The 25980-nt window shown below is 39.6% G+C and overlaps 1 protein-coding gene across 8 annotated transcripts in view; it reads left to right on the top strand.

The window, feature by feature from the left end:
- Positions 1-24801, top strand: part of ncor2 (nuclear receptor corepressor 2) — a 168177-nt gene extending 143376 nt beyond the window's left edge. For 4 of the 8 annotated variants that reach the window (XM_067413414.1, XM_067413409.1, XM_067413411.1 and 1 more), the window contains 12 exons: positions 1181-1426; positions 3452-3547; positions 3654-3884; positions 5899-6079; positions 6186-6703; positions 10873-10991; positions 12424-12761; positions 13020-13156; positions 13266-13319; positions 13419-13637; positions 19630-19797; positions 22019-24801. In XM_067413414.1, the coding sequence (XP_067269515.1) occupies positions 1181-1426; positions 3452-3547; positions 3654-3884; positions 5899-6079; positions 6186-6703; positions 10873-10991; positions 12424-12761; positions 13020-13156; positions 13266-13319; positions 13419-13637; positions 19630-19797; positions 22019-22215 (2504 nt within the window). In that variant the 3' untranslated portion in view covers positions 22216-24801. The remainder of the gene's footprint in view (positions 1-1180; positions 1427-3451; positions 3548-3653; positions 3885-5898; positions 6080-6185; positions 6704-10872; positions 10992-12423; positions 12762-13019; positions 13157-13265; positions 13320-13418; positions 13638-19629; positions 19798-22018) is intronic. The other 4 variants (XM_067413410.1, XM_067413407.1, XM_067413413.1 and 1 more) reach the window with 2 other exon arrangements.
- The last annotated feature ends 1179 nt before the right edge of the window (positions 24802-25980 follow it).

Below are 25980 nucleotides of genomic sequence, written 5' to 3'. Positions count from 1 at the left end.
GAGCTGCTGAAATAAATCAGAGCAGAGCTCAACATTAATATTCATGACCCTTACAAATAAGGCAAAAACAGAGCATTACATCCTAGGGACAATTTATAGAGTTGTAAATTGACCTGTAAAACTGTATCTGGACATCTTTTGCCCTTATATAAGTCACGTACCCTCTATGTAGATATCAGAGAAAAATGTAACGTATTGTTTCAACTCATTCTAGGGCACCTTTTAAATTTATTTGGAATTTCCCTTTTTTTTCCTAATTAATTTGTTTTACATATATGCTATCATGCAAAAGTTTGGGATTAGTAAGTTTTCTTTTAATGAAATTAATACTTTTATTCAGCAAAAATGCATTCATTTGGTCAAATGTTTTAAACATTAAAGGGGTCATGAATTGAGACTTTTCATTAAGCCTTTGATATATAAAAGTTAATTGTGATAAAATCGTATTCGTGTTGGAGCTGAAAATGTGCTTGTTAGTCAAAGAAAAGCTTTTTGATACTAGGCCATATCTCAGTATGTGCCAAGCTGTGGCATCACGAGTGTGGTGAAACACCGCCTTAACCATTTTGCGAGCCCTGTGGGCGAATCATTCCCATTGCCATTTTTCCACACAATTTCAAAACAATTCGTCACGTGTACTCACAGGGGAGCTGAAACTCATTATAATATTCAAAGCTTATCCGATCATAGCAGTAGGCGTTTACTTCCAAGTCTTCAGTGTGGCATGCCCATGAAAACGAGTGTTCCATGCATGAGAGAGGCTCAAAACCAGGGAGGAAAATAACCTTTTACTTATTCGTTATGTTTTTAATGTAAAAAACACATAAATGTCATAAGTTTACCTCAGGCAACAGTATACATTTTTTTAAAAACCAGTTCATGACCCCATTAATAACAATAATAATAAAAAAAGAATTCTGAAGAACCAAATAGGCCGAATAACTCTTAATATGTGTTAAGAATTAATGAACAGTTATTTTTTAAATTGTAATATTCTTTTACTGTATTTTCAATCAAATTAGTCAAAAAGAGAGCAAAAGATAATTAAAGCAAAAGAGACTTTAACAAAACATCTTACTGATCCCAAGCCTATGAATGATAGTGTATTTGAATTTAATTTGAATGTATCATGTGTGTAATTTATTGTCTCTGTTTGACTTTCTGTTTATTGTCTCCACAGCAGCATATTACCTGCCCCGTCATCTGGCCCCCGCTCCTGGCTACCCTCACCCCTATCCACCCTATCTGATCAGAGGTTTCCCTGAAACAGCAGCCTTGGAGAACCGACAAACACTCTTCAATGACTACATTACTTCCCAACAGATGCACCAGTGGCCCGCCATGGCTGCTCAGAGACCTGACCTGCTCAGAGGCCTCACCCCTCGAGAACAGTCCCTCAACTTAGGCTTCTCACCTACACCCAGAGGTGAGAGGTCCTCAAAAAAAAAAATCTATATTCTAAGTCCTCTGAAGAAATTAATTTAAGTAATTAATTCACTGAGAATTGCATGAGTAAACAATTGGGAATTATCACTTTTTTCAACTGTTCCTATATCAGGGTGTCTGCGGGGTCTTAAAAAGTATTTAAAGTTGATAAATCCATTTTGGGAAAATTAAGACCCTTAAAAGGTATTAAAAAGTCTTAATCACGATTTCATGAGGTATTACATTTTGTTCAAGCTTTGTCAAAAGAATTTGACTCCAAAAAGTATTCATGAATATATTTAAATTCATCCCAATAAGTATTAAAAAACAACACGGTGCTCAGTCTGAGATCGGCTCGGAGCGAGAAGCCCCAGAGAAGGAAATTAAAAAAAGGGTAAACTCGACTTCATCTACCGAGCATACTGGTTCACCTCTTTGTAAACTTTGTTCAATGCATGCGAGTGCTGCCGTGTGTTCGCATATGACCAGTCGCTTTCCCCGTAATCCCCCGCGTGAAGACGCCAATGAAGACTCGCGCGCGCTGTGAGATCTGTCTCTGTGCATCATCCGAGAGCGCACACTCATCTCACAGCGCGTACATATTGAGTTCTCTTTCAATTCTTGCACTTAAACGGACAAACTCACACAAGAAGTATGTCAACATGTCCATCTTGATGAGTATCCTAGCAGACATGGTCTGTATATGCCTCAAGTGAACTGTATAGAGTCAAGAAAGCGACGCATATCCTTCCATTAGGTCTTAAAGGGGCAGTAGCCTTTACTGCTGTCTGTTTAATGTCAAACAAAAGATAAGGGCATCACTCACTGCTCTTGATTGAATAGCTTTTGTAAGTTTAATTAGGATTAATCTTTCATTTAAACAGTTAAATATGCAGTTATTTTACATTTGATTACTTTATTCAATTACTGTACCTTTCTGCAGTCCAGTAGGCCTGTGCATTATTATTTAATGTACACATGAGTGAGGTCAAGTTAAAAAAAAAAATTTTATTTTATTTTATACTGTGCATTGTGGCAATCTGCTAAATAAATATTTGCATAATTTGTAATTGATTTATTATTTGAAACTTTAATATTAATTTATGCAATCGCATGCCTTGACTTTTAGTAAATTTACACAGTCATAGCATTAGCCATAAATGCAATGGTACTTAGAATTGTCATAATTTCTTTTGGTGTTTTGGTTTTCGGCCTTGGTTTCTTCTTTATTGGTTTCGGCCAAGAATTTTGATTTCGGTGCATCCCAACTGACAATGTTCTGCTCGGTATGTCGTCAAGACGCTTCAGAAGATGCCAAAACTAATAGTTTTATTGTTGGGACTAAAAACCATAAAACTGGAAGCCATAAAAGACCACGAATCATCCAAATGCCACATCCAGGTAAAATAAAAAGAGCACATAGAGCCCTACTCATTTAATGAAATGTATATCAGTTCATGTTTTGTGTGTGTATAAGAGAGAAAGATAAAATGTCAGTATTTCATTGAGACTTGAGATTAAATAAACTGCTTAAGTATTGTAGAGCTTAATTTTCGCATGCAGTTACACATTGTCAGTTAAAAACAAAAAAGTGGCTGGTAAAAAGTTAATTTCCATCCCTGGTGCACGACGGGTGACGTCACAAATTTTGCGAAAAGCGCAGTTAGGTAATGTGTCGCCCTCCATACGTTGCAAAACAGATATGCAATATAAACAATACAAAATTGGCCTACGATAGAGATTTTAATTCTACATTCTACTACAACTGTTTATTGATGGTTTGTTGCCGATTAGAACTTGAAGTCCGATAAGGTCTTAAAATATTTTGAGAAGGTCTTTAAAAAGTCTTAAAAAGGTATTGAAATTAACTTCAGGATTCCTGCATATACCCTGTATGTCAGTTACCTGGTGGAGTAATTTAGCTGAATACAGAAATATGGCTGATATGTAAATATAGGCAGTCATTAAATATTGCATGTTTTTTAACATATGTCTGAGGCACATTCATTTTTTTTTTAATTTGCAGGAACATCTGCATCTCCTATGGATCGTCTCACATACATGCCAGGAACCTCTCCAGCTTTTCCCAGCGGAGCCTACAACACCTCTCCAATCTCACCAGGTAGAGATCAGCACACTTGTTCAAATACACCACATGGTGATTTAAAATATATATTTTTTTTAAAGTGCTATTGACTTCACTTTATATTTTTATTCTGTCTTAACAGTAGGAGCCTCTCACATGAGCAAGATTCAAGGCAGTTCGACGTCCTCAGAGAGAGAAAGAGAACGAGAGAGGGAGAGAGAAAGAGAGCGTGAAAGAGAGAGGGATCGTGAGAGAGAGCGAGAGAGGGACAGGGAGCGAGACCGAGAGAGAGAGCGTGAGAAAGATCGAGATAGAGAAAGAGACAAGTCCCTCGGTCATGGTAACGTGGAGCATGCTCCTATATGGAGGCCAGGTGAGCATCCTCATCACCTTTTATTTTGAATGTGAAAAGCCACTTTTTGGAATATGTTTAATGCTTTCATTATATCTTATGTTGTTACGTGTTATGTATTGTTTGCATTTGGGGGTTTTCTCAGCAAATATTTATATATGGGATTAATTGTAATACATACAGTGCCTTGCAAAAGTATTCGGCCCCCTTGAATTTTGCAACCTTTTGCCACATTTCAGGCTTCAAACATAGATATAAAACTGTAATTTTTTGTGAAGAATCAACAACAAGTGGGACACAATCATGAAGTGGAAAGAAATGTATTGGATATTTCAAACTTTTTTAACAAATCAAAAACTGAAAAATTGGGTGTGCAAAATTATTCGGCCCCTTTATTTTCAGTGCAGCAAACTCTCTCCAGAAGTTCAGTGAGGATCTCTGAATGATCCAATGTTGATAATAAATGATGATAAATAGAATCCACCTGTGTGTAATCAAGTCTCTGTATAAATGCACCTGCACTGTGATAGTCTCAGAGGTCCGTTAAAAGCGCAGAGAGCATCATGAAGAACAAGGAACACACCAGGCATCAGCCGTATTTGGATACAAAAAGATTTCCCAAGCTTTAAACATCCCAAGGAGCACTGTGCAAGCGATAATATTGAAATGGAAGGAGTATCAGACCACTACGAATCTGCGAATAAACTTTCAGATCATACAAGGAGAAGACTGATCAGAGATGCAGCCAAGAGGCCCATGATCACTCTGGATGAACTGCAGAGATCTACAGCTGAGGTGGGAGACTCTGTCCATAGGACAACAATCAGTCTTATACTGCACAAATCTGGCCTTTATGGAAGAGTGGCAAGAAGAAAGCCATTTCTTAAAGATATCCATAAAAAGTGTTGTTTAAAGTTTGCCACAAGCCACCTGGGAGACACCAAACATGTGAAAGAAGGTGCTCTGGTCAGATGAAACCAAAATTGAACTTTTTAGCAGCAATGCAAAACGTTATGTTTGGCGTAAAAGCAACACAGCTCATCACCCTGAACACACCATCCCCACTGTCAAACATGGTGGTGGCAGCATCATGGTTTGGGCCTGCTTTTCTTCAGCAGGAACAGGGGAAGATGGTTACAATTGATGGGAAGATGGATGGAGCCAAATACAGGACCATTCTGGAAGAAAACCTGATGGAGTCTGCAAAAGACCTGAGACTGGGATGGAGATTTGTCTTCCAACAAGACCATGATCCAATGGCCAAGTCAAAGTCCAGACCTGAATCCAATCGAGAATCTGTGGAAAGAACTGAAAACTGCTGTTCACAAACGCTCTCCATCCAACCTCACTGAGCTCGAGCTGTTCTGCATGGAGGAAAGGGGAAATATTTCAGTCTCTCGATGTGCAAAACTTATAGAGACATACCCCAAGCGACTTACAGCTGTAATCGCAGCAAAAGGTGATAGAGACGCACCTAAACTTACAAAAGTATTAACTTAAGGGGGCCGAATAATTTTGCACAGCCAATTTTTCAGTTTTTGATTTGTTAAAAAAGTTTGAAATATCCAATAAATTTAATTCCACTTCATGATTGTGTCCCACTTGTTGTTGATTCTTCACCAAAAAATTACAGTTTTATATCTTTGTTTGAAACCTGAAATGTGGCAAAAGGTCGCAAAGTTCAAGGGGGCCGAATACTTTCGCAAGGCACTGTATTTTGGCAGATTTTTTATTTATTTACACCTTTTTTTACTGTTAAAATATTTATTATTATTTCTATAATTACTATATCATTCATTGCTATAATAATGATAATAATAATTATTATTATTATTATACTATTTTTTATTATTATTTATTTATTTGTATTTTATTTCAGATTTTTTTCAGCTAAACCCAACTACCCGAAAAGTTTTAGTTGTAGTTAACAACACTGATTTGCAGCTGTAGTTATAATTTAATTAGTATGGAGGATCAATAGTCAATAAATATGTAGACCATTAATGCTAAAAGTCAAAACACTGTGTCCAAACAGGAGCACCAGAACAGATGGGCGGCAGCAGCAGTTCTCGTCCCCCTTCTCATCCATACAGTCACCAGTCGTCCCCACTCTCCCCCCGTCCCCAGGAAAGCCTGCAGCAGAGACCCAGTGTCCTGCACAACACCAGCTCAAAGAGCCTTACCAACTCTGAGCACAATAGTCCCTCTGTGCTGCGGTGAGTCTTCACCCCTCATACTGTGGATGGCCAATCTAGCGAGATAGGTGATGAAGATGATGATGATGAAGCTGGTTTCAATTTGTTTTTCTTTAACTTTCTTTAGGCCACCAGGTTCTGCTCGCTATCAAGGCTTCAGTGGGCACCTCCAGAGGTCTGGTTTGCCCAACGAAGGTTACCCATCTGGTACAGACCAGAACGCTAAAGACTCAAGCAGAGATGGGGTCAAAAGCCATGGTCGAGGAGGTCTGTCCAAACATCAGGACCTCTCATCCTCCTCCAAGTCTGACCCCAAGCTGGCTAGTCCCGGTGGGGCATACCCATACAGCCAGGCCCCTGGTACCCACCTTGGGCTGTCGACAAATCGAGGGCACCCCTTGCTGACTCCCGAAAGCAACAGCGGCAGTTCCATCCCGTCCCGCGGCGGGGACGGCGTCAGCAGCGCGTCAAGTAGGGAAAAGACTCAAAACAAAGTGATGTCCATACAGGAACACGAACTTCGAGCACTCGGTAAGACCACCATGACAGCGGCCAACTTCATAAACGCGATAATCATGCATCAAATTTCTTGTGATGCGGCGATGCCAGAGACTGGTGCGCTTGCGACCAACGGCACCTGTGATGGTAAGACGCTCTGGGACCTTTGGGCCGTTAACGCCACCTTCCCTCCCCTTCCCATCCTTCCTGTTCTTTACCAATCCACCCAAAGCCTTTCCATCTCTCCACCCTTCTTCTACCCCTCCTGCGCCCCGCCCCATTCCCACCCCCTTACGTCTGTGGCCTAGTGCACGCTTGTGGTGGTTGGCATTGATCAGAATCAACCTAATTTCCATTATTCTTTTGGTTTGGTTCATTTTTGTTTACTTTGAATATGCGTCAAACGTTTGCTTTTTATCTTTTTTGGCATCTGAAGCATTGCTTAAAGACCACCAAAGGTTTTCCTCCCCCGTTTTGTCACCTAAACTCATTGGACCTTTTGCCAAATCATATTTTTCAGGGGAGATTCTGCATGTTTCAGTCCAAACTTCCAGTTTAAAACATTGAAGCACATTAAACGATTAGAGCTTCTACTTTGAAACGGCCACAGGCGTATGACTTAGTGGATTGATAATTCACTCTATGCCCTAACGGTCCAGAATGACGTGTCTGGTCTTTTCTAGACCAAAAAAGAGATCCTGAGGTGAACTTTAAGAGCTCATTCATTCAACAGTGATGTGGTTGCTCATTGTTTCATAACTTCCTTATCGGTTGGCCTCTTGTGTTCCCACATTCTCTCTTTTTTTTTTTCCTTTGGAGAACATTTCATAGCTCTTCGTGTTTGCTTCCTGTTTCATTTCCTGTTGCCTTCTGGCACTATGACAGTTTGATAGCTTCATGAAGCAAACAATTACACAAGTTATAGAGAAAGAGGGTCAAGATGGATCTGGAGCTGAAAGTCTTTCAGGGTGTTTGGTTCCTAATGGTTGTTGAACATCCACATTCTTCTGCCATGCAGAAAATATTACTAAAATACAGCATAAATTTTGTTCTGAGCTTGCAGGCTAAAATTATTGTGAAAGACTTAGACAATACTATTAAGTCCTTGTCTGTTGCAGACAAGCCAGTTCAGTTCACGTGTAAATTACCCATATGAGCCGGTTTTTTTAATCAATCAGGCAAAATTCTCAAATCTCACAAGTATTGAACACACATGTCATGTTATTGATTTTAGTACACACTTTTCAAAAGTTTGGGGTCAGCAAGAATGCATTAATTCGAAAGTGGCAGTAAAGAGTAAAGAGTATCAAGCTCATTTCAATAAGAGCTTTCTCTTGAGCACTAAACACGTGCCTAGTGTATATTGTTTGGATCCTATTTATGAGAGGGGCTTTCTGAAAAAAATACTTAAATAATTGCTAAGTATCTGATTATGATTCCACATAATGATTATAAAATGATTAATTCTTTATGATTTATATCCCTACATTTAACCAATGTTATTCTTGGATGTGCTTAAAATCCATTAAGATAATCCAATCCATTAGAATTAGTATGTAGTTAGGACATCTTATACTTAGGAGATTTCCCCAAAACTACTAAAAGTATCATTAAAAGGTTAGTTTAATAAAATTCTGTCATTAATTACTCACCCTCGTGTCATTCCAAACCTGTAAGACCTCTCTGACCCCTCCAAAGACAGCAATTTAATAAACAAACAACGATAATGACTTCATTCAACAATTTCGTTCTAGCCTGTGTCAGTCGCCTACGCAGTTTCCATGCAACGCTGTCGAGTTACGGCAGCCGATGTTGTTCCCGTGAGCATCACGACGCGTGTGTGCTGTATTTACAATGGAAACTGCACAGGCGACTGACACAGGCTTAGAATAAAAATTATTAAATTTCAACTCTTAATTCCTCACCATCAGCATTAACGTGTGTATATGTGTGTGTCTGTCTAATGTATTGCTGTGCACATGTGGGAACCGTATTAATAACTCATAACAGTATATACTTGCACTGTAAACAATAACGTTTGCAAAAAAAAACTTGTTCCATCCTTTATCTTTACTCAAGTAAGAATGACAGACAATCTGCATTAATAGACACAGTTTTAGATAATACTTCAGCCCACAATTGATTTACAGAAGTATTTCAGTGAGACAGTAATAATGTGTGTTAGCCCGTTAGCCAGATACCTACACAATATGAAACACAAACACATTGTAGTGTCTACTTCTCGGCATGATGCTATCCAATATCAGCTACTGTGTTCAAGGTTTCCCTGGTCTCTGCACGGCATGTGTGTGTAATAAGTGGACGGACAATATGCTAATGTTTTGCTGTGACGTCACAACGAAACAGTTTGTGACTCAATTGAAAAATTATTTGTTTAATTGACTCGGTCGACTCTTACATTTGAGAGCCAATTAATTTTACATATGCTGCTCTTTTAGATTTACAACTTTTTCAGGATGTTTTCATTAATTTAGAACTTTGTTACACACTAATATGGATGGAACGGTATTAAAATTTCGTATCATAATAATACTGATCCAAATGATCACGTATCACAACGGACGTGCTCTCTCGTTTCAGTCAAATGCAACTTGTGCCTCTGTTTTTGATTGTATTGAAAATTAAATCAGAGGACTTTACTAATACTACTATAATTATTACTGTTACTTCTTGTGATCATCTTGTCTGGACAATTGTTTTGTACACTGTACAAACTGTATTTATAAACAAGTAAGATTAAAAACATTAATTGTGTATTAACAATTGGTGTAATAAGCGTAAAATCAATATACATTATTATCCCTTTAAATGTCACCCTAGTCTTGTCTGAACTTGTTTATTCATGTTTGGCTCAAAGCCACTTGCTGCAAACTTTTCTTTGTGGAAGCTTCACGTTAATTTCAAGTGAGTGAAATCAAATATTTCAACTCAAAATTGAGTTTTGGCCAAAGAGGTCAAGGTCCACTTGTCTTACATTCGCTATACAACAGTGGATGGTTATGAAAAACGACTCAACAGATTTGAAGTGTTTGCCCCTATAGCAGCGACTTTATTTTTGCATGTTCTGCAGACAGTTTATTTCAGCGATTAGCATATGGCTTTGTATCAGTAGAAACCTTGGAGTATATTCGAGTGATCATGCTTACCCCCCTCATATCCCCCTGAGACAAGAGATTTATGCATTTTATTTCTGGAAAAAATCCTAAAAAGGCTAAAGACTACAGCCAGCAGAGGGAGCCATTTCCGCATGTTTTCAATCCACGCATGGGGGGTGGGAAATCGCACTCACCATGACACTCCCTCAGCGGCTAAATCACACTATATTAAACAGACATGTTCAGTTTTTAATTGTAGTGTCTGTTCTCTAACTGAAATGATTTTATGAAAATTAACACGGTGGGAAAGTGATCCAGTAGCGGTGGCTTTGGGGGTGGCCTCGTAGGGCACTGAAGCATTCAGGGAATTGTCAAAAATAATTTCACATTCCTACTATATTAATGACCCAGTTTAAATTAAGATTCATCTTCCCAGTGCTGAAGTACTCCTTTAAGTTTCCCTCAGGACTTTTGTAAAAGCCAAAATATGACCACACCTCAGATTTGGTCCTTTTAGATGGCTGAAAAATCTCCCAGCGTTGTCACTGCCTTCTGCCATTTCTTCCCATTCAAAAAACTATGTTGCACCAGAACGATGCTGGCTGAACAGGAATTACTCATTTATGACAGAATTTTAGTTTTTTTGGTAGGTAAATCAGAACTAGAGTCATTCTTTAGACCTCTTTCAAGTGGTACACAACATTGCAGCATTAAACAATCTGCCTTGCAGACTCATTTTCAATCAGGTCAAATTACTAATAAAGTTTTATACTTTGGCTTATCTGTTGTAAAGATAAGCCTGCGTAGTGTGGAGACGATCCAAATGTACTGTTGCAGGAAAAAGGAAAATGTCTTTGACTCTTAGTCCTGGTAATCAAGCAGATGTACCCACCTCTCATACCTTCACAGCTCATTTTAAACACACATTTTGCTTTTGTTTTATCATTGTGTTTTTGTTCTAAGCATTCAATCGGCACAGTGTTCTGCTACATTCAGATGCCTCCATAATGTTGGCTTGATCTCTGAACACACATGTGAAAGTCATTGAGTAATCCCAGAGCCTGTATGTGACCGCACCGCTTTCACACCCGTCTAAGCTCTTACCCTCAGAGTACTCCAGAGCTTCTGCCACACCATACTCAACTGTACTTTCATGTCTTTTTCTCCACGTATGTGTGTGCTTTCCTATCCTCTCTGCAGCTCACCAAAAAGCACTGGAACAGCTGTACGGGTCTGAGGACAGACTTTCTCCAGGTCAGCAGCCATCCTCTGCCATCAAAGGCTCCCAGAGAGTGGTCACCCTTGCCCAGCACATTAGCGTAAGTGTCTGTCAGATTGAGACATTTTGAATCATTTATTTGTTGAAAGTGGCTCATTCCATCAGATTTCAGAATCAGAACCAGAATTTGCAACATTACATTAAACACCCCGTAGTCAATAATGTTATCCCTTAAAACGTAATATTTCATATACCATGAATATGCAAATTATCCATTCAACACAATGGCTGATTGATTTACTGAAAATACTGATTTAATTCAGCCATATGTTTGAACTAGAAACCGATTCAGAAGAAGTGAAAGAGTGAATTAGATGATGTATTAGACAAATTGATGTATTAGAATGTAACAGGTTTTTTGTATCACTCTCTACAATATAGTATTTTGTTTTTACGTTATCAAACAGCTAATACACACTAATCTTTTTGCTAATGTTACACAAACCATGTTCCCATTCACCAACTCATGTCTGCCTTATAAAAATCTGTATCCTTAAAAACGCTTTGAACAACCTAGAACGTCAAAAAAGGCCTATAGTTCATTATAATAAATCATGTTTAGAATTGACCCGCTATATTGTTAAATGTACTTGATTTTCTTATCAACAGAAAAATATAACAGAATAACCTGGCTTCTCTTGAGACTCCCCTGCTTCAAGCGGCCATAGTTTTTTATATGCTTAAGCCCGTCCGGTGCCCGCATGTTAACGTGATTGTTTACAAGGTAGTTTGTGAAGTCAGGAACACTTTCTATTTCAATCCATGTTTTTGAGACCTATCTTTGGTTCTCTAGTTTTAAGGAGAAAATACTCAGCAATGGTGTTGACTTTGCACTTGGCCTGTCTTAAAGCATATTAAAAGCAAAGACACATTAACAACATTAAAAACTTGATTTTCACCACAGGGGTCTTTAACATCATTATTCGCACGTTTTACAGGGTTGAGCATTATAACCAATCACACACACTTCTGTTGAGCGTTTTTTCTTTATAAACAGCAAAGTGCAGATACGATGTAAGTGCCAAAGTACATGTTTCTTTTTCTTCAAAGTACTGTTTTTACACCAGTCTTCTCTCTCAACCTGCAAACAAGATTTTATTTTAAATGTAAATTAAGGACAACAATTGAAGTGATAACCTACTGTTCCCACATCGGTACAGGTGTGATAACCAAATGGGTTGGGTTATAGGTTTATTTTACATAAATGCATCTGTCTTTATGATTGGTAATCAGTATCACCATCTCTGTCACAGGATGGTTCTTGATGTCCAGCTGCCGCTCATGTGCTATAACTGATTAAATACCATTAGTACTAATCTTATATTACTGAGACCAGAGCAAATGATAATTAAGCCATTTTGGAAATTAGCTCTTTCTAACTTGTATTTTGAAGTGGAATCTGGGTCAAAGCAGACTATAATTTCTTAAGTTATCCCCTGCATGCTCACCAAATGGATGTCTTCTCTTTACAGGAGGTGATCACTAAAGACTACACACGCCAGTCGCAGCAAGGCCAGATGGGAGGTCAATCATCTCTGCAGCCTGTGTTTGGGTATCACAACTCCCCTGTGCTGGATCTCACCCGTCCACCCAGCACGCCCCAAGCCCAGACACCCACAGAGCCCAACGCCCGCTACACCCCAGAAGGCACTGCTGCGGAGAGGGAGAGAGGGAGAGACAGATCTCCTCCTCAGAGTAAGCCGTCTCCAGTGAGTCTGGCTGCTGATGGAATTGAACCGGTTTCACCACCTGGGGTTTCGGAGCCTGAGACACCAGGAGCCGCCTACCCCAATGAACAAGCAGAGCAAGGGTATATACCATACAGATAGATTTATTCACACAAAAGTGATGGAAGCCAGACTCATTACAATGAATTTGTTCTTTTTAATAGTTTAACAATAAAGTGTTCAACGATTTAGAGTTTCTCAGTCCACTGGCTGATTATATCCAATTCTTGATTGAAAAAATATTTGACTCATTTGAAGGTTTCATTTATAAATTTGACATTAAATAAACAAACTCTTTCATACTATATTTTCATTAATTGTTCTCTACTTTTGTGTCTCAGTATGGGATCTCGTTCTCCGGCCAGTAGCTCTCAACGGCCAGCCTTTTTCAGTAAACTGACTGAGAGCAACTCCGCCATTGTCAAGAGTAAGAAGGACATGATTAAAAAGATGGTGGTTGGAGCAGAGGCCGAATTCAGTGAGTTTATTCAACTCAATCTTTTGCTGTTTTTGTTTAGTTTTTTTGCAGAAAAAAAAAGTTGCTGGCTAAAAGGTCTCAAATTTATCTCTTCCTCTCTCCCTTTTAGACCAGGGCCAACCTGGGACAGAAATCTTCAACATGCCTGCCTCTACAATAGCAGGTCCACCAGTTTAAAAAAATTTTTTTTATATACAATAGAAGTTTATTTTAACTTCACAAAGTCGTGTTCCTTTAACACAACTGTAACGTCTCTTTTTAGGACCCGTGAGTGTGCGCAGTCACCCGCCACCAGAGACCAGTGGTAATACTATAGGTCTGGAGGCCATCATCAGGAAAGCCCTCATGGGCAAATATGATGAACAGATGGACGATCGCTCACCGTCCAACTCTGTCAACTCGATGAGTGCTGGCGTTCCAGCTGCTGTCGTGCCGCCAGCTTCAGCGGATGGGCGTTCTGAAGACCCCTACTCCTTGCCAGGTGCGCAAAATAAACCCTTGATAATTCAGCTACCTTCATGACAGCATGTATGAGGTTTTTACACATTTTTTTGGGCCAAATGTCCTCACAAAGACAAATTATTAACAGCACATTATTACAGGATGAACACGTATTTAATGCAGTTGTTTATATGTTAATATATATATATATATATATATATATATATATATATATATATGCGTGTGTGTGTGTTAATATATATATATATAATATATATATATATATAGGTGACATGCCCTTTACCTACAAAACTACAATATATATATATATACAGGTCCTTTCCAAAAAATGTCCATATTGTTATAAAGTTCATTATTTTCCATAATGTAATGATAAAAATTTAACTTTCATATATTTTAGATTCATTGCACACCAACTGAAATATTTCAGGTCTTTTATTGGTTTAAATAAAAGATGATTTTGGCATACAGCTTATGAAAACCCAAAATTCCTATCTCAAAAAATTAGCAGATTTCATTCGACCAATAAACGAAAAGTTTTTAATACAATAAAAGTCAACCTTCAAATAATTATGTTCAGTTATGCACTCAGTACTTGGTCGGGAATCCTTTTGCAGAAATGACTGCTTCAATGCGGCGTGGCATGGAGGCGATCAGCCTGTGGCACTGCTGAGGTGTTATGGAGGCCCAGGATGCTTCGATAGCGGCCTTAAGCTCATCCAGAGTGTTGGGTCTTGCGTCTCTCAACTTTCTCTTCACAATATCCCACAGATTCTCTATGGGGTTCAGGTCAGGAGAGTTGGCAGGCCAATTGAGCACAGTAATACCATGGTCAGTAAACCATTTACCAGTGGTTTTGGCACTGTGACCAGTGCCAGGTCGTGCTGACAAACGAATGGAGATGAAATCTTCATCTCCATAAAGCTTTTCAGCAGATGGAAGAATGAAGTGATCCAAAATCTCCTGATAGCTAGCTGCATTGACCCTGCGCTTGATAAAACACAGTGGACCAACACCAGCAGCTGACATGGCACCCCAGACCATCACTGACTGTGGGTACTTTACACTGGACTTCAGGCATTTTGGCATTTCCTTCTCCCCATTCTTCCTCCAGACTCTGGCACCTTGATTTCCGAATGACATGCAAAATTTGCTTTCATCCGAAAAAAGTACTTTGGACCACTGAGTAACAGTCCAGTGCTGCTTCTCTGTAGCTCAAAGTGGCTTGAACTGGGGAATGCGGCACCTGTAGCCCATTTCCTGCACACGCCTGTGCTCAGTCCACTGCTTCCGCAGGTCCCCCAAGGTCTGGAATCGGTCCTTCTCCACAATCTTCCTCAGGGTCCGGTCACCTCTTCTCTTTGTGCAGCGTTTTTTTGCCACACCTTTTCCTTCCCACAGACTTCCCACGAGGTGCCTTGATACAGCACTCTGGGAACAGCCTATTCGTTCAGAAATTTCTTTCTGTGTCTTACCCTCTCGCTTGAGGGTGTCAATGATGGCCTTCTGTACAGCAGTCAGGTCGGCAGTCTTACCCATGATTGCGGTTTTGAGTAATGAACCAGGCTGGAAGTTTTTAAAAGCCTCAGGAATCTTTTGCAGGTGTTTAGAGTTGATTAGTTGATTAGGTTAATAGCTCGTTTAAAGAACCTTTTCATGATATGCTAATTTTTTTTAGATGGAATTTGGGGGTTTCATGAGCTGTATGCCAAAATCATCAGTATTAAAACAATAAAAGACCTGAAATATTTCAGTTGAGTGCAATGAATCTAAAATATATGAAAGTTAAATTTTTATCATTACATTATGGAAAATAATGAACTTTATCACAATATGTAAATTTTTTGAGAAGGACCTGTATATAAAGGTATAAAGGGCATGTCACCTAACTTGCCCATATTGGTACCTACCTAATTTGCCTAGTTTTACCAAGTGACAGAAGTCAAAATACTTTCATGTCTTCAAAAAAGCGGCATGTTCTCTCCTATGTATTGGTTGCATTCGAATAGTTTTTCCCCTGATGTCTATGACCCTATCCGAAAAGATCTACGACATACACTATATTGCCAAAAGTATTTGGACAAAGCTGCAAATCATTGAATTCAGGTGTTCCAATCACTTCTATGGCCACAGGTGTATAAAATCAAGCATCTAGGCATGCAGACAGACAAACATTTGGGTCACATTCATGAAATTTCCTCACTACTAAATATTCCACGGTCAACTGTTAAGGCGAGCGTACACGGTGTGATTTTTGCTGTCATACGAACTCGCAGATGATGATTTTTCTCCCAGGAGAAATCGCGTGGACATCATTGATGCTCGTTTGGTCGTGTCTCTCACCATGTGAGAGGAAATGCGAAACGAGCCGAGCACGTTAAGTGCACCTCCCGACCTTACGATGATATTGAAGCATGTTTAAAAAATTTGGGGAGTCCGCCCGATTTTCACCAGCATATGGCTGTCCCGTATTGCCAAATCTTGCACAACCACATCACATAGGCTTGATCTATAGGTATTATTAGGCTAGCTCAGTGGCTGCAACCATACAGCGTATACACACACACTTTCTCTCTCTCACACGTGCCTTCTCTCCCTCTGGTTGTTTCAGTTGAAAGGAATGGCTACTGTTCTCTGCGTTTCAACAAATCATTTGCGCACACATTTTTTCTATCAGCAACATTGAAAGCTCCGGTCTGTGTTTAAAGGGGAGGTGAAATACTCAGTTTCAGTCAATCTCATGTCAATCTTGAGGACCTATAGATTAGTATTGCATCCTTCATATCTCCGAAAAGTCTTTAGTTTTATTATATTTATGAAAGAAATATGGGCTGTACCGAGTCTTTCCGGAAAAAAACGAGCGCCTGGAGGCGTATCGTGTGGGCGTAGCTAAAGAATGACAAGCGCGCAAAGCGGTGACGTCCTCAAGCGTGGAGAAACCCATGGCTATCACAGATAATGATCCAGAATCATTTGGAGGCTGAAATAAATTGAACAGGAGAAACGGCAACAGCAGGACCTCCGTCTCTGTGGTATGTACTGTATTTAGTGGCCTGTCAACATTTGTGTGTGTTTACTCGCAGTTTTTGAGGACATGATTTGGTTTATGGACTATTGTATGTGATTAAACCTTAGCAGTAGCAAGCAAAACGGTTTTGCACGTCAGACTAGTGTACATAGAACAACAGAGTCCGTTAGCGCATTTGAATGACGAAGCACGCGATCGAGTCGTTTACTGATGTTTACTCACGCGACGAGCCAACAGCATAGACATTTGAAGCAGTTTTACTCAACGGCTGCTTCCAAAGCAGGACCGAACCTTTATCGCTGGGACCGCTCCGTCAAAAACACACTTCTTTGGTATGATTTGGTGAAGTCCTGACAGCAGTGAACGGTGGAGATCCACTTTTGCGTCGCGACTGAAGCGATGTTGTGAAGCTTCCCGTCATTTCTGCATTCAAATTGGTTCAAATGCAGGGCTGCCTTCCGGGAATGCTGTGCTGAAGCGTTGGAGTCACCCATAGGAATAAAGTGGAGTGTGGCGCCTGGATCGAATGGATCTGCACCTGAGTGTTTATGGCCGTGCATTTCCTCTCTCGCTCTAGTCACGCGCGCGCAACCGGGAGAAGAGCCCGTAGGGCCCATACAAGGACCTTCCGATCTATTAACGTCAAGTAGACCCATACTCGAAAAAAACTCTCCGAAACTTGTGAGAAACCGGAAGGAGTATTTTTAACACAGAAATACTCCATGAAATGTCCAATATTAGTTTTTGAAACTTTGTTTATGTTTAGGATGGGAATCCATGTCTTTAACAGTGTAAAAAGCTCAGTATGCATGAAACAGCATTTCACCCCCCCCTTTAACGCGAAAGCTTGTGTGATCACCGGCGTTCATTGTGCAGTCGTGTCGTGTACCAGCTGATTTGATGCGATGATCAAATTAACTGACTCGTAGCATCTGCAATATCTCACGACCTCTTGAGTGTCTGAATTCGCAGTGTAGTGGTATTATAACAAAATGGAAGCAAATGGGAACAACAGCAACTCTGTAATTGTATGTGGTCTACTTCAACTGGTAGTTGAAGCAGTTATAGCTGCAAAGGGTGGGCCAACTCCATTTAGATTAAGAATGGGATGTCATTAAAGTTCATGTGCATGTAAAGGCAGGTGTCCCAAAACTTTTGCCAATATATTTTACATTGTTACAATCAACTAGCTGAGAATGAATTTGGATACACGGATATCTTAAGTCTTTCCCCGTCAGCATTTTATAAATTTGCCGGCCTGCACCAGCATTTTGTACAAATATCCGAACATATAATATGCAAAAACAGAGACCCTACTTTAAAACAAAACACTTTTTTTTTTTGGCTTTATGCAGTCTTTTTATTTTATTTTTATTAGCACTTGAATGTGGCTAAGTTTTAAAAAGCAACATTTTGAACAAAAAATCAGATTCCAAATGATGATCAAAACATAGATGAAGTAGATTGCTTCCATCAACACCCCCAAAGCTTGTCCTTATACAGCTTTCCTGAGTTGACATTTCTTTCAGTAATGTTAGGCAGGTTTGGCAAGTTATACGTTGTTGAATGTTTTATGATCGATCCAGGCCCGGTTCTACGGGGGTGCTAGAGGGTGCAAAAGGACCCCTTAAACGAAAGCAAAAGCACCCTCAGTTGACACAGTAATAATATTGGCGAAACAGATTTGGCAGATTTTAACATTTGTATCCCAGCTCTGGAGAGCATCAAATGCATCTATTTACAGTGTGTTTTTGCAGCTGTGAGTGGTGTAGCCAATCACAGATAGTTGTCGATCTCTGGAACACGATCAGAATCTCACCACTCGATATTGCAGAGTTCTTATTCAGTGCTGAAATGCAGGCTTGCGAAACCTCTTAATAACAAACAAAATCAAGCCACTATGTAAGTAAGAGATGAATTGTTAACAACTTCATTATTATAAAGAAACTTTGTGAGATCACGATGAACTGACAAAACAACAGCATTGTAGTGATCTTATCTCTTTCGAGGCTAGTCATTCATTGATAAAATCGACGGCCAATATTGCTTTCAGCAAAGTTTTGGAATTGACATCGATCTAAATATAAATGAAACTCTGCACGAGACAGAAATATACCCTTGAGACCCAGAATAGAGGTTTGGCATCAGTAGAGGACGAATTTCTCAAACAACACAGTTTTAAGTCTGTATATTCTTATAGAATATAAGACATTCTTATGAAAATATTATTACATGATTTTGTACATTTATATAGTCCCAAAACACATTACAAATGCAAATTAGAAAGGAAATGGCATGTATGGCCATATTTACACACATATTGCATTAAGTTAAATGGTAGCCTGATATCAAAATTTTCTGTATCTTTCATAACATTGAGAATCATCTTTATACAAAGTTTGGGTAAAATAAATTGATTGGAAGAATGAAAAAAACAATCCCATTGTTATTCATGTCTTTTATTTTCCTCAATAAAGGGGTTCTGGTGTAGCATAGAAACCTAGTTCTGGTGTCCTCTGTATAGTAAAATATATCGCATATAACAGGAATTAAAAAAAAAAAATATCTAAATTCACATTACCTTTTTTTTTTGTTCTCAGGATGATGACATGTTAAAATAATAGTAACGCATTCAAATAAATGACCTGTAAATAAATAATCATACATTTCTCATTCTGGTGGAGCAGCTGCTTAAAGCACCCTCAATAATTTCAGAAGCACCCTACTTGATTTGATTCTGGAACCAGGCCTGGATCGATCACAGTAGCTTAACTTGTGCGTAAGCAATGATTCTATCGTTTGTGTCTGCTGCTGCTTCGCTTATTTGCTGTTCTATTTCAGGAGATCCATAACAGTACCCCCTTACATATAACAGTGAAAACATGGATTGCCAGAAAAATGTTTCAATGGCAGGGAAGTGTTATCAAATTGTAGTGAAAGATGTAATATTTGTGTCTGATTCAAGCCCTGTGTTTGGGTTTAGGAAAATCCAAAGGAGGTCGCTCTAATGGTCGTAAGACTAAGTCTCCTGGTCCTGGTCTGTCTGGAGGCGAGAGACCTTCATCTGTGTCCTCTGTCCACTCTGAAGGAGACTGTAACCGTCACACCCCACTCACCAACAGAGTGTGGGAGGACAGGCCTTCATCTACAGGTACATACACACAAGGTGCAGGCGAGAAACTAATTAAATGTTAGTAACACTTGCTAGCTAAATTAACTCAATGCATGTGGACTAGAATTTCTAATTATATATATATATATGTATGTGTGTGTGTGTGTGTGTGTGTGTGTGTGTGTGTGTGTGTGTGTGTGTGTGTGTGTGTGTGTGTTCATTTATGTTTAATCCAAAATTAGATTTACAAATCTAGACTACCATTCAAAAGTTTGGGTCACTGAGATTTTTTTTGAGAGAGCAAGAAGGGGAGAGAGAAAATCATTTTATTCAGCAAGGACATATTCAATTGATCAAAAGTGACAAGAAAGAGATTAGCTGCGTTTTATATGGACCCTAATAATCCGATTGTAATCACACTATAGTAGCACAGTCGGACTAACACTCACATATATAGTCCCACGTCAAAGGGAATGATTTGACCAAATCCAATTAAAATTTTATCTGGATTGTAAGGGGTGGTTTAAACCTTTTCTAATCTGATCAAGAGGACATGTAAACGCTTGATTGGATTAAAAAACAAAACTGAAAAGTACTGAGCATGTACATGACTTAATGACATTTGACGTTCAGATCGATTTGTTGAGTGAAGTGTCACAAATGACTGCCGTGTCATTTCTAAAATTCTCTTTTCAGACATCGTCTGTGAAGTGGAGCAGGACAATGTCATGCCAGTCCTTGTTTTAGACACTCATCCACAGAAACCTTGTTTTGGGCACGGGAAAAGACAAATAAATATAGCCAGCACAGCACAAAGCTTCTTGTGCTTGTTGTTTTCTACATTTGGACCTGAAATAGAAAAATATTAAGTCAAAAAAACTATTCCAATTTGAAGCTTGTGACAAACACACACATCAAGCCGATCACTTCATTTAGCATTTATGTAAACACTACATTCATACTCATCAATCAGAATAAATTATTTCTAATTAAAACAAAAGGTGTCCATTTAAACATACTATTTATAATGTTACAAAATATTTATTTTTCACATAAATGCTTTAAATGTGTTCAACAGTGATAACAACAAGAAATGGCTCTTGAGTAGCATGTTTGTGGAGTAATTGCTGCTGAAAATTCAACTTTACCATCACAGGAATAAATTCAAATAAAAGTTTTACATTTATTACAATTTTGTTTTCATAATTATAATAATTTTAAATTATAATAATATTTTACAATAATACTGTTTTTACTGCACACAATGCATTATTTACAAATGCAGCCTTAAGCCTAGTTTACACTGCACGTTTTTTGCCCCGATTTTGAGTCACCGACAGGTTTTGTGAAATTGCCGACAAATGCCCGAGATCACAGGCAAATCGGTGCTCGTGCACCCGAGTGACAATCACGCAGTGTGAACAATCAAAGACGCGATCAGAGAGAATCGCCGACAAGTCGCAGACACCGATGAGATATTTGGCATGCTAAATATCTGGACCTGTCGGCGATTGAAACTCCTGCTGTGTGAACTGAGTTCTGACTGAAAATTACACCGACAGCCAATGAGAGTGAGATACAGCGCAGCAGGAGGTTCAGGGAGGAGTTATAGAGCAGATTATATCAGTATTTTAATAGATATATTTACAATTCTATCAAACAGAAACAAAGGCCAAACATGTGCACATCCAGCCACAGCAGCAGCACATTACAAAATTGTTTATTTACCTCAAACTGTCTTTGCAGAACACAATCCTGGCTCCCTCGGTCTTCTCCAACAATTTCTTCCACCATAATCTTTTTTTCTTTTTCTCCACAAATCAGCGCACATACAATTTAAAACAAACTTTGTGCAGTTTATCATTTTTAATAACAATTCCAATTCTCGCGCGAGAACTCCAGTCTGACGCATGTGTGATCTCGCGTTGTTTACTTGTCACATCGCACGTGTGTTTGGGAAACGTGGTTTGCGCACCAGAGAGAGTTGTCAGCGATTCTTCCTCTTGTTCAGTCATGCAGTGTGAACTCCTGTCATCAAACTATAGTTCAGTGTGAACACAGCAGTGACTGAATGATACCCCAGATAGTCATGCAATGTGAAAAGAGCAGTGACCTGACGAGTTTGAATATCGTGCAGTCTGAACTAGGCTTTAGTGAACACAAAAGACTTAAGAAAAACACAAACTTTTCAACAGCAGTACAGTCTATGTATTTATCTATCTATATTTGCTGATGTTTTTTTTCTGGTTCCTCCTCTCAGGACCCACTCCATTCCCCTGTAACCCCCTGACCATGCAGATGCGTCTCCCAAGCGGGATCATGTCGGGACCCTCGCCTTCCCCTACGCATCCAGGCGCGTCGGCGCCCACACAGGGCCAGACTCAACCCCGCACCTGGGAGGAAGAACCCAAACCTCTGCTGTGCTCTCAATACGAGACCCTGTCAGACAGCGAGTGAACATGCACCGTACACTTGGACTGAACGTTTGCTGCTTTATGAACAGGAACTTGTTACTGTAAACAGGGATGTTCGTGAACACACGTACTCATGTCCATATCGACACACTTACGGGAACATAAATCATCTGCGCTCACACCCTCTGATACCTCTACATACATATTCATTCATACAGAGACACATCCAGTAATCGACCCCTAGTGCACGCACTTAAGCCGTCGGTGAAAATGCATTACATGGTCGCAGACGTGTGTTGTGTCTGTGTGTTTGTGAATGCACACACATGTATTAGCGTGTGCCGTCGGCCCAGGACTACTCATTGGAAGAATCTTTTATTAGTTTTCGTGTAGTCTTGCTGGCCTTATCAGAGTGGACTCATGGACTTGTCTGTTTTGTTCATACATTTTGGAGCATTCCTCATTAGACTGCTCAGGACACATACTCTTATACTGTAATGCAACTGCAAACTGTTTATTTTGTGTGTGTGGTATAATGCAAAGGCTGGATGAATCCTCTGCAGAAACACACGGCATCCTCCTAGTTCTCATATGCATCAGTAGCCCTTCATTATGGTTACCAGGAGCGTTCGTGTGTTGCAAACATGACCCTGTTGGGCCATCCGATTGTGTGTGGTGAACAAGACCCTCAGAGAGGCGGGTTAGCTGATCCCTGTGCTAAACCGGGCTGGTTTTGAAGCAGATTTCATTTTCTCCTGTAACATACTGTCCTTACCTTGCTATTTCAGAGAGTTTACATGGGTGACCATATCATTGGTTTACAGGGTACACATAATGTTCATTTTTTACTTTAGTTTTGACACTCAGAAACGACTCTAGCTGACCAATCATTTTCTTTTCTGTCATCTCTGTGATAGCTGATGGGAGACGTTTCATTTAGTTTTTGAAATCTTTTTATGTACATGAACCTTGATTGCATGTTTTTTTTTGTAATGCGTTAAGCACTTAGTGAGCAAACGGTGTCCTTCAACAGATGCCGACCTGAATGCAACTTTTTACACAGCATTTAATTTTGTTAAAACAGTGTTTATTGATTTAGTTCTTCACCTACCCTGTCAAGTGTTCCACTCTCTAGCGACAATCACTGGCAGAGAGTTGAGCGAGTGGAAGCGTCTTTAGAGGAAGCTGCTTTATCAGGTCTGAATGTCCCAACAAACCTGATGTTTTTCACATCACCTATTTGTTCAAGAGTTAAAGCCATGCTGTCTGGCCAGTCCTTTGACATGACACTCACGACAGCTGCTTACTTCCGCTCTTTGTGCTTGAACGAAGGGTTTGGGTGGTTTCGTTTGCTTCCCCGTGGGCTCGTGAGGAGATGATATATCCTGCGTAATAGAATAAAGAGGTGAGCAGACGCCACACCTTATATAACCTGTAGTCCTTCACTCTGTACAGTTTTAAAGATAATTCTAGTGTTAAGTGCCATGTATTTGACATACATTTCTGAAGTTAAAACTACCAAGTGACTACGCACAACTGTTTTTTTTTTCCTCTCTTTTTTTTATTGTTTGTTCCTTGTTATGCCAGGATTGTACAATTTGTCACAGGCACAATTTAAAATCGTGAAGGAGACATTGACTGTGTCAGTCTCTCTAAAACGCCTCTTTTTCAGACCACCTCAGTGGTGGGGTTACTAATTGTTTTGCATGCATATTAGATATAATGAAATGTTTTAATTCGTATTGTTTGACTTTTATTTGTCACATGGTTTTACTATGAAAGGTATCTTTAACAGTTCAAACTGCAATATTCATTGTAACCGCCAGACTTTAGGGATATTTTTGGAAGCTAATTAAGATTAAACAAAGTTCAGCAGTGGGTTTTATCCAGTTTTGGGGCTTTTGTTGTTGCTTTTGTTGGTAAAGGACAGTTTTAGTGCACTACCTAGTGTGGTTTTGTGAAATGGGGCTTTATCTTTAGTTACTTCAATCCCAAAAACACTCAGCAAGGTCCCCGATCAGGGTCTGCAAACAGTAGCTATGCTTTTTTTTGAACCATTACATCCACACAAACATCCCAGAATGCTCCAATTGAGATTCATTCTCTGACATATCACTCCAGACAGTATTGTAGTTAGTGGACAAGTCACTCTAAAGTTCAGTGTTTTCTTGTATAACGAGCCCTTTTCACCCCTCTATATTGACTGTTTGTTTGACCTTTTTGCTGAGGACAGTATTGCACTTTCCTTAGATGAGAACTGATAAACGTTAACAAAACAGAGATTAAAACAAATGAAGAGGAGAGAGATAGCAAAACAGGAGGTAATAGTCGCCCCTCTTAAGAATGGAAAGGTTAAGTGGGTATTTGGGTGGCATCTGTTTTTGTACAACCATTTTGTGCATATTCCTTTTCTTTTTTTTGTATTAAGACCCACTGTATTATAGCGAGGAGTGTAAATAGACCTAAAAGGATGTACATATTTATGTGATTTGCTGCAAAATTGATATTCACACTGTTGTATTTCAACATGGCCACCAGCAAGCTTTGTGGATAGCAGTGTAAAAATTAAACCGGAAAAAAAAAAACAGACACTGCCTTAATGTTTAAATAAAAAGCTTATTGCCATTGATTTGTTTGCTGTCTTTTTTTTCCTTCATTTTTGGGGGGGATGAGGGTCCTACTTAGCCTGGTCTTACCAGACTCTCATACATTTCATTTGTACATAGTCTGGCCACTCTCCATTGACAAGCATTTATTTCCACGAAGGCGGGTACTCTGTTGAGGTTTAAAACTATTGGATCTGCCCTGAGCCACTCTGGATCAAGCCTGCAGTCTCCCTCTCATTTACTGAAGCTTTCACGCCTCGATCGCCCCCCGGTGACCGGTCCCAGTATAGCCGCCCCTCTGTGTTTTCTAATGGACGCGAGGCAAACTAAATAATAAAATTACACTTTAAAAATGTTTCCCCAAAGTTAGTTTATGTCACTAAAGGCAGTTATCATCACGATGATTTCATTTCAGGTGTTCGTTTTAAAAATAAGTTTACTTTGAGTTAGTTATTTGATGCTATAAAAACGGGGGGTGTGACCTCATGATTGACAGCTGAGACTGATGGCTTCTCTGAGTGAAGTTGTCACTGAGGCACTAACAGACTTTTTTTGAAATTTTTGGGAGCAGATTAGAGCTTTAGCTTTAATTTCTACATTTCCATAACTGTTTATTTCACACCAACATTATTAATTGTTCTGCATCTGCGAGAGTGTGGGCGGGCTTTTGATATCGCGACTGTACTTCCTGCTCTACTTCCTGCGCTCTACTGCGCAACTCCGGTCCCGAAATCGCTACTGCGCAGACTCGGTCCCAAGATGTCCGCGCCGTGCAAGGGCGCCCAAGGGGGTAATCTAGCGCTCGGAAAGCGTTCCACCCATAGGGGCGGCCATTGCTAACCAAGCCATCACCTGCTGTTAGCATCCCATTGACTCCCATTCATTTTTGAGTCACTTTGACAGTGAATAACTTTACATCTGAGACGTTTAAAGACTCCATTTGTCCATTGTTTATTTCTAAAGAAACACGACAATGCATAAAAGGCTCCGTTACCTTGTATCTTACACTATCGCCCCGTAGAAGCTGTTTTTGTAAAAATAGGCTAACGATTGCATCATAACCAACGCGACTCTGTCGCACAGTTGAGAAATGACCGTATAGACCTGAGGAGACGCTCACAGGCAATCTTTTACTGTCTATGAGACAGTCAGGGGGACGTGGAGACATAAAGTCTGATAAAGTCAAGGGGGAAGAATGGGGA

Source organism: Pseudorasbora parva, chromosome 13, assembly GCF_024679245.1.
Source record: "Pseudorasbora parva isolate DD20220531a chromosome 13, ASM2467924v1, whole genome shotgun sequence".
Classification (NCBI taxonomy): domain Eukaryota; kingdom Metazoa; phylum Chordata; class Actinopteri; order Cypriniformes; family Gobionidae; genus Pseudorasbora; species Pseudorasbora parva.
Note: the sequence above shows the minus strand (reverse complement) of the source record. Positions and strands in the feature narration are given on the sequence as shown.